General features: G+C 44.1%; 1 protein-coding gene across 1 annotated transcript; it reads left to right on the forward strand.

Annotated features, from left to right (window-relative positions):
- Nucleotides 1-6862: 6862 nt before the first annotated feature.
- Nucleotides 6863-8515, forward strand: LOC109781866 (gamma-glutamyl peptidase 5). The gene is made up of 2 exons (XM_020340462.4): nucleotides 6863-7499; nucleotides 7899-8515. The coding sequence occupies exons 1-2, from the start codon at nucleotides 6999-7001 to the stop codon at nucleotides 8277-8279; spliced, it is 882 nt and encodes a 293-aa protein (XP_020196051.1). The 5' UTR covers nucleotides 6863-6998; the 3' UTR covers nucleotides 8280-8515.
- Nucleotides 8516-9635: the final 1120 nt, after the last annotated feature.

The following is a 9635-nucleotide window of genomic DNA, read 5'->3' on the forward strand; positions in this document are numbered from 1 at the left end:
TCGTTCGAAACTTAGTAACGAACGGTGTTGTTGCACTCTCTGTTTGGAAGGAAACTTTTCATGTCAAAAAAGGAGCCTTTTTTAAAGGAGGATACCCCGGCCTGCAGCCATATTATTAATCAAAGCATGTCCAACAAAAGTGCAAAACGAAACATGATCTCAGAAATAGAGCCCTACAAAAGGCTAAAAAAGAGCCACATCCGGCGGAAAAGTAACAGGCTACGGTGAGTAAACACCTAGCCTATTAGTTAGCCGCCATCCAAATCGGTTGAAAATAACCCGTGTTGTCATCTCCCAATGGTTGCACCCAGTAACCAAAAGCTCCCTGGACTCCGCAAGTGCGAGTAACGACCACATACGGATCCACACCGTGGCTCTGTAAATAACCTGTAAAAAGTTGGTAAAGGTTTTCCCATTAAATATCATATCATTCCTGCAATTCCATATAGCCCAAAATAGTGCACATATTCCTATCCGAATATGACATGCTCAGTTTGTTTTCACTCCATTAAGCCACGTCCCAAATAACGTGTTCATACTATGTGGAGGACTGATATTAAAAGCTATATGAATATTATGCCACGAAAGTTTGGCCAGCGGAGAGTCGAGAAAGAGGTGTTTAATTGTCTCGTTCTGGTTATAGAAACTACATCTTGAACTACCTACCCATCTGCGCTTAATCAGATTATATTTCGTTAAAATCACGCCCTTGTGGACAAACCACATAAAAGTTTTGATTCTAAGTGGAAGCTTAATCTTACAGATGTGATTAGAGGTAGGTAACGGCCTAACATCAATCGGGTCCAAATACATCGATTTCACCAAAAAAAACTACGGTTTGTAGTTAACTTCCAGTGAATGGCATCTGGCTGGTCAGAAAGGTGAACCTCCATCAACCTACGAACCAGGTGAAGCCAAGATTGCCATCGTTCCCCCACTAAAGACCGCCTAAATTGGATATTGAGAGGGACCGACTGCAATACCACAGCAACATAAACATCTTTACGTTGTACGATATTATATAGAGAAGGATACTGTATAGCCAAGGGCGTCTCCCCTAGCCATGTATCTTCCAAGAACCTAGTTGTGTTACCGTTACTGATATGGAATTTCACCCTGTGGAAAAAGGTCTCTTTTGTGTTCATTAACCCTTTCCAGAACGGTGAATCGGTAGGTCTAACGGTAACCTGGGCCAAAGTCTTAGATTGTAGGTACTTATTCCGTAGAATTTATACCCACGTGCCTTCCATCTCTACAGATAGTCTAAAGAGCCACTTACTGAGAAGACATCTATTCTTAACTTCTAAGTTATCGATCCCTAACCCACCTTGGTCTTTGGGTCGACATATAATATCCCATCTGGCGAGTCTGTATTTCTTCTTGGTATCATAAGTTTGCCAGAAGAATCTAGAAGGATAGAAATCTAATCTTTTTCGTACCCCTACCGGTACTTCAAAGAAAGATAGTAGAAACATTGGTAGACTCGTCTGAATTTACTATAACTAACCGACCTCCATAAGACATAAGCTTGCCCTTCCAGCAACTTAGTCTTTTTTCAAATCTATCTTCTATGTATTTCCACTCCTTATTTAAGAGTTTGCGGTGATGAATGGGTATTCTCAGATAACTAAATGGAAGATACCCCATCTCACAACCGAATAATTGTCTGTATGAATCTTGTTCATCTTTGGCTTTCCCAAAACAAAACAATTCGCTCTTATTGAAATTAATCTTAAGGCCTGACCATTGCTCAAAATGACAAAGCACCAGCTTCATGTTTCTAGCTTTCGCGAGGTCATGTTCCATGAAAATAATTGTATCATCCGCATATTGCAAGATGGACACACCCCCATCCACAAGATGCGGAACAAGCCCTCCTACTTGGTCGTTCTCTTTAGCCCGACCTATAAGAACAGCCAACATATCTGCTACTATGTTGAATAATACCGGAGATATCGAATCTCCCTATCTTAAACCCTTATGAGTCTGAAAATAATGACCTATATCATCATTCATCTTAATTCCCACACAGCCTTTCTGTATAAAGGAATCCACCTGGCTCCTCCAGATTTCATTGAATCCTTTCATACATAAGGCTTGCTGTAGAAATGGCCATTTGACCTTGTCATACGCCTTCTCAAAATCCACTTTGAATATAACTCCATCAAGTTTCTTCGAATGGATTTCATGAAGGGTTTTGTGTAGAACCACAACTCCCTCTAGGATGTGTCTACCTGGCATGAATGTCGTCTAAGAGGGTTGTACTATCGAATGGGCTATCCGCGTCAACCTATTTGTGTCAACCTTAGTAAAGATTTCGAAACTTACATTAAGCAGACATATCGGCCTGAACTGCATTACCTTATTTCGCAACAGCGTGTTTGTTCCAAAATTTAGGTGGAAAATCTACAAATGTCCGTTAAATAAATCATGGAACATGGGCAAAAGATCTCCCTTAATAATATGGCAACACCTCTTGTAGAACTCGGCTGGGAACCCATCAGGTCCGGGAGCCTTGTTCTGTTTCATTTGTGTTATTGCTTCAAACACCTCTTTCTCTGAAAATGGAGCTAATAATACCTCGTTCTCATCACCATTGAGTTGAGGTATGTCCCCTGTTACGCGCTCATCAAGCGACACATGATTAACTTCAGGGGCTCCAAAAAGCATTTTATAGTAATTAGAGATGTATAATTTTAGGTTCTCATGCCTCACAATTGTACCCTCATCCCGTTCTAGTTAAGTTTTCTTCTTTCTGTGCTTCCCATTAGCAATCAAGTGAAAGAATTGCGTGTTATCATCTCCTTGGACAACCTGTGTCACCTTGGCTCTTAGCGCCCATTTGATCTCTTCCTCTCGAACAAGTGCACGAAGTTTTTGCTCAGCCTCATTCTTAGCGTTCTGATCGGACATGGTAAGAACATTAGACTCAGCTTTGAGATCTAGCGCATTGGTCAACCGAATAAGCTTCTCTTTCTCCACTTTGTATAGTCCACTCTGGTTTTTTGCTCAGCCTCTCAGAAACTGGCGCAAATGTCTGATTTTATTTTGCCATCTGTCCATGCTGGTATTCCCCCCAGCATCTTTGGCCCACTCAGTAGCAATAAGATCCAAAAAGCCCTCTCTCTCGAACCAACCTAATTCGAAAGAGAAAATGTTCTTATTACCCACATGAGTCGCTTCCCCCGAGTCTACCAAAAGAGGCGTATGATCAGATACTGCTCTCTGCATCACCTGCACTGTTACCAGAGGAAACTTCTGTTCCCACTCAACACTGGTAAGCACTCGGTCCAACTTCTCATACGTCAGTACCGGTAGTGTGTTCGCCCATGTGAACTGTCTACCAGTAAGATCGATCTCTCTCAAATCAAGACTCTCTATAGTTGTATTAAACATGAAAGACCACCGACCATCGAAGTTGTCATTATTTTTCTCTTCTCGCCTATGAATTATATTAAAATCTCCTCCTACGAGAATAGGTAATGTTTCATCTCCGCAGATCCTCACTAGATCTGTGAGAAACTCCATCTTAAGTTCCGGTTGAGCTGCACTATATACATCCACTAGAACCCATCTAAATCCATCAATTTTTGACCTCACCTGAAATGTGACAGCAAAATCTCCATATACTACATTAACAACTTCCAACATCTCGCACTTAACCCCAAGGAGTATCCCTCCGGATCGACCCCTTGGTGGTAAGCAGTGCCAATCAAAAGAGAGCTTTACTGCTTAACTTGTGGGATTACAATCATCCAATATACAATCAAAGTATGGGACATAATTAACCTAGAAGCATATCCTCCTAGATGAACTAGCTTCCTTTGAGCAGAGATGAGCCAATATGTTGGCATCCCTCCCAATGAAAACCAACTGAAAGTTTTCAAAACGCCCACTAAGCTCTTGAATTTCATGGGAAATGGCGGCAGCTTTTAGGACGACCATAAGAGGCCAAATTCCACGGTAGTTTTACCGCCTGTTCTGCGTCACTTTCGGAGATAATATTCCGGAAGCCTAGATATGCCAACTGAATCCTAGCACGGATAGTGTAGACCTCCATCAACATCGCACTTGCAGCTGCCTCATACGGTCATACCAGATGTTAGATGGCATGTGCTTGTAAAAGTTTCCTGGTGTGATCCCGAATATACTGAAGTTCATTCCCCTGTTCTAGAACCTCATCAAATGACAACATCCATGTTGACTTCGACAGATCTTCTGACGAAGGAATTCCCTACTGGTGTTACACCCTACCCCCGCGCTGATACACAAGTTGAACTAATACTAGAGCTCACAATCAAATTATCAGGTACTTTTGCTTCTTGAAACCATTTCTAATATTCATGAGAATATTATGCTGCCTAAATTAGATACTTTTCTATTGCCTACGAATAAAGGGCCTAGCATGGACAGAAGGGACAAGAACATGAGCATGATCAAGCATGAAGATGAAGGCGTGTGTGCTGGGACCAAGAATGGAGCTTCAAGTGGAGATTATAGGACTTCGAATCCGCCATAATGATATATCAAGACTTGGATGAAACTTACAAGACGTCACTTCATATTTTTTGTCCAAAGTCTTCTGTAGGTGATGTGCCAGCTTATTTTTGGGTCAGACCCATGTATCGCGCGGGCAAGGAGTTAAAGAGGACAAATTACCAGTGAGGGGCTGCCTAAAGGGCCTGCCACTTCTATACATTACTAGTGGATGGCCATTTAGAGCGCCCACCACTCTACATGTACATTAAAAATGCCCCAAAATTGGTGCAAAGACGATCAATTTAAATTCTTGAGTATGTATTTAGGTTACATATGCACTAAAAACTACATGTTTGATATGTGTGTGTGCCTCAACACGTCTTCAGTTTGTAAGCAACCTACATCATAGTCCTTTCAAATCCTTTTCAAATTTTAACCATGTACTGTACATGTCATATAATGAAACCATGCAAAGTTTTATAATTTTCAGACAATATTTAAATTTTATGAAAATTCAGAAAACCATTTACATTATATTAAGTTTGTGTATGAATTTTCACATATACATGTTAAAAATTACCAAACATTTTTTCATAAGACCAAAATATATGCCAACTACTTTATTTATGATCTTTATTTTTTTGCAAAAAAATAGTAAAATAAATTTTTGTTCATAGGATGCATAAAACATAGCAAATAATGAAACCCACAAAATTCAAATCATTTTTCATACAATACCATAAAACATAATACACCATAAAAACAAAAATATACAACACCACTAAGAAAATACTGAAATAGTATACCAGTGGCGAGCGGCCCTAAGGGACCACCACTAATGAGGCTTGCCCCACAGCTAGTTGGGCCAAATCGGAGCCCATATTACTAGTAGCGGTTCATGAAAAGAGTCGACGTTGCTGCTATATATACCAATGGCCGTCGCGAGTAAGTACTCGCCATTGGTGAGTTTGGCCCATGGGCAACCTGGGACCATATATATTACCAGTGATGGATGCTCCTGTCCACCCGCCATTGGTATCTTGCAAGATTATCAGTGGCGGTTGCCACACCCTGCCCGCCACCGATGAGAGCTCATGTATAAGCAACTTCTCAGTAGTGGTGGACGAAATCCTTCTTACTGCCCACATAAATATAGCCATTAGGGCTTGTTTAGATTTAGTTGTTTAGTTAAAACTTATCCACAGTTGCAACTTCACATATTTCGTTTGTGTCCAAGACCGGACTTTCATCAATAATTCTTACTTCTTACTTGTTCTTCGATTCGTTGCATGGATTAGACCTTCGTGGCCAGGTTGATCATTCTTCATGTGATCAATAACCTCTTGAAGTTGGTTTAGGGATTATTAAGGCGCAACGCGGATCGTCAAAGTCGGCTTCACAAAAATCGATAACTATCATCTCATCAAAAGATCGAGACAACCCTAGCCCCTATTATCTTGCATAGCTGGTGGCTTCTACTTGACCTTTAGTTTCACCTTCTTCATACAATTCTCTTCTTCGGACGAAGGCAGGTCCATCGCCACATCTAGTGTGCACTTCACTGGCTGCATCGTGCGGTCATGTTCACCATGCTTCCTTGCGTTTTCGTTCCGATCACATAGCCCAAGCCCCACATAAAATGACACAAACCTTTCAAAAAATGACACAGACTTGGTCCTCCTTCTGCTCGCTACCGTCAATCATGTCCATCGCCCAAGAAGTCGTCGATCGGGTGTAGGCGTGGACCCTTGACTGATGTTGCTTGAGTGATTCCCGCGGGGAGCTGCCAAAGCTACAGAGTCCCACCGAGCTATATGCCTCGTGTTTTGCCATTTCCGTGTCGATCACATGCGCCGGCCTCGCGCGCGACGTCGACGTGATTACGCACCCATAGTTACCACTAGCACTAAACTAATGGCCAGTGGTCACTTTGCTACTACCTCCGTTCTAATTTATTGATCTTCTTCGTATTTAATGTCAAATTGTAATCATGAATTTAACTAACAAAATAATAATGCATGTCATCAAAAATTATATCATTGAAAACTATGTTTAAATACGGATTCAACGATATTATTTTTATTGACATGCATTAACATTTTATTCGTTAAATTTATGATTAAAATTTGACACAAATTATGAAGAGAACTAATAAACCAGGATGAAGGTAGTAGCTACTATGATGGGTTTTCGAGTCGATTCGCTAGCTCGACCGTTGCCCATCTCGATCGACGGCGAGCATCTGTCTGACAATATTCAATAACGAGGCATCGCCACCACGTTTTCCATAAGCGATCGCGACGCCAACCCAATTCCACGTTCGTGGCTCAGCCACACCGTGTCTTCCGCCTCCATAAATAGCACCGCAAGATTTAGATAGCTCGCACCGCAACAGAGCACACTGGTAGAGTGGCAGTGGCAGGTATACCTACACTTGTAGCCTCGGTTATCTTGCCAGTGCCAGCTGAGCTAGCTATATAGCTCCGTCGCTTGCTTCCGAGTTCCGACAGCTCGCTCCGATGACGGTGGCGGCGGCGGGCGCGGGCAGGCGTTACGCGCTGTTGCTGGCGGTGAACGACTCGGACTACGCCAGGAAGGCGCACGGCGGGTACCGGAACGTGTTCTTCCGCGCCCTCCGCTCCGGCGAACCCGACGAGGCGTGGGACTGCTACCGCGTAATCGACGGCGAGTTCCCGGCAGCGGAGGATCTGGGCCTGTACGACGGCTTCGTGGTGAGCGGCAGCCCGCACGACGCCCACGGCGACGGCGCCCCGTGCTGGGTCCGCCGCCTCTGCCTCCTCCTCCGGACCGTCCACGCCATGGGGAAGCGCGTCCTCGGCGTCTGCTTCGGCCACCAGGCCCTGTGCCGCGCGCTGGGCGGGAGGATCGGGAGATCGCCCAGCGGCTGGGACGTCGGGGTGAAGGAGGTGACCTTCGTGGACGATCTGGAATGGCCGTTCGAGTTCTTGCCCGTGGAGCCACCCCGGAGCGCCTCCATCATCGAGGTTCACCAAGATGAGGTATCTTTTCCATATATATTTGTTAATTAGGTAGTAGCCCTCGGTGCTTAAACACTTAATTATTTTCTTGAAAATATCCAGCCATGCCAATGCAGAGTTGACATTTTGGCAAAATGTCACTTGCACGTGACAACTGACGGTGCTCGTCGAGCTATTTCGTAATTAAAAGTTGTCATGCATGCATGTAGATGTTGGCCGCTGTGTCATCTAATCATATTTTTCACCAACTCGTTGGGATTTGACTTTTGACGCGTTAATAAACCACGTCACTTGCAAATATAGTACCCTATGATGTTGCATATCTGCAGCTAGCCTGCTCCAGTATGTTCGTAAGTTTAGTTATCTTTATGTGGTTGAATGTCTTAATCAATTATGGGTGCGCTTGCTTGATTGATATAGGTGTGGGAGGTACCGCCCGGTGGTAAGGTGCTGGCCTACTCCAACAAGACGCGCGTGGAGATGTTCGCCGTCGGCGACAACGCCCTCGGCATCCAGGGCCACCCGGAGTACACCAACGACATCCTACTCAACCTCACCAACCGCCTCGTCAACAACAGCACCATCGACGGGTGCGTGGGCGAGGACGCGCGGAGGACGGCGGAGAGCGGCGAGCCGGACCGCGAGTTCTGGACGGGGCTCTGCAAGGCCTTCCTGAGGGGCTCAGGGTGCACCGGCGGCGGCGGCGCCCCCAGGCCGCCGCCGCAGGGACCGGCGCCGGAGCTTAGCTGCAGCCACCAGGTCGCTCACTTCCCTGCCACCGCCTCCCCCATTGGCTTGTAGCGCTTTGCAATTGCACGGACCGGCTGTTGTTGGTTCGGCGCATGCATGTGCTCGCTAGCTGCAGTAGTATAATGGTACGGCTGCATGCATGCACGTACGATCGGTGAAGCGTTTGTGTCAGCAACTATACGAGTGGCTGATTTTTTTCGCATGTGCTGCGTTGCACACAGCATGTCTTGTAGTTGTATGGTTGGATAACGGACATAAGGTCTGACGAATGCCAATTATCCACGGGATATATGTGTGTATTTGAGTTGGTTTTGAGAAGTGGCAAAATACTTGCCACAATTAAGAAGAGAGTTTCACAGACCGAAGGCGAGAACAAAACAATACAAAAGCCATCCTAAAAAACCAATACAAAAGCCTACTCTCCCGTGAACAAACCTGTGGTTTTGATGATTAGAGGGACAGTGTTATCCCCGGTACATCAAAGTTCAAGTCCTGGTGCTCGTATTATTCCTGAATCTATGTCAAAATTTCCGGCGATGTGATAATATGACGGCTCGGTCTCTTAAATGTGCCCATAAGGGTAGGATGTGTGTGTGCATCATAGGATAAGTGAGTGAGTGTATGTGCCTATATATGAGCGCTTAAGTATGTACTGTGTTAAAAAAAAAGCCTACTCTCCCAACATATAGTTACCCAAATGTTTAGCCCTTGCCCTGCCTCGTTTCGTATACGGGCCAAGATGATGGTGGGTGATGACGATTTGTCTATGAACACTAGCGAGTTTCTCTTCTACCAAATCTACCACGAAACGAGCATGGTGAGAGGGTGCGCCTATCCTGCCCATGGTGCAGTAAATGATCCCAAAAAGATTTGACGTCACTCAAGTTGCTCCACGCTAACAGTTCAAAAAAAAGGGTGCAGGCTCAAGCCAATCTGTCTGTGCCATAGCCTTAAGAAATAGGAGATGTATAAACTAAAGGATACTCCGCGCTTTAATGCGGGAAGCGGTTGATAAGAATTTAGGTTGATAATATCATAATTAATTTTTGAAATATGTATGACTTACTATATTGTTATAACAATATTTATTGAATACAAACAAAATAATTGAATAGAAAACGTTTTCCCATGCATGGTTGAATGTTGTGGTGGGTCTTTTCCAATGTATGTGTGTTGAGATGGGACTTATTCATAATTAGCTAACCATAGTGGAGAGTAAGTTTAAGAGTAACATACACATTATCCTGCCGACGTTACCACCATACACATTATCATAGTGGGTAGTAACATAAGTGTGATATCATGCAAATCAGTTTATAGACTCATGCTACCTTCATCCGGGATTATATCCCGTCGACCGCATCGGCAAGATCAAGGCAGAGCAGACGTGCATGCAAAATCTTTTGT

Source organism: Aegilops tauschii, chromosome 6 (genome assembly GCF_002575655.3).
Source record: "Aegilops tauschii subsp. strangulata cultivar AL8/78 chromosome 6, Aet v6.0, whole genome shotgun sequence".
NCBI lineage: Eukaryota > Viridiplantae > Streptophyta > Magnoliopsida > Poales > Poaceae > Aegilops > Aegilops tauschii.

Bases quoted from the DNA above. Each gene is read 5' to 3' on its own strand.
- LOC109781866 (XM_020340462.4), top strand. From the start codon at position 6,999: ATGACGGTGGCGGCGGCGGGCGCGGGCAGGCGTTACGCGCTGTTGCTG. The intron at 7,500-7,898 runs GTATCTTTTCCA...TGATTGATATAG, and splicing joins TCGAGGTTCACCAAGATGAG to GTGTGGGAGGTACCGCCCGG.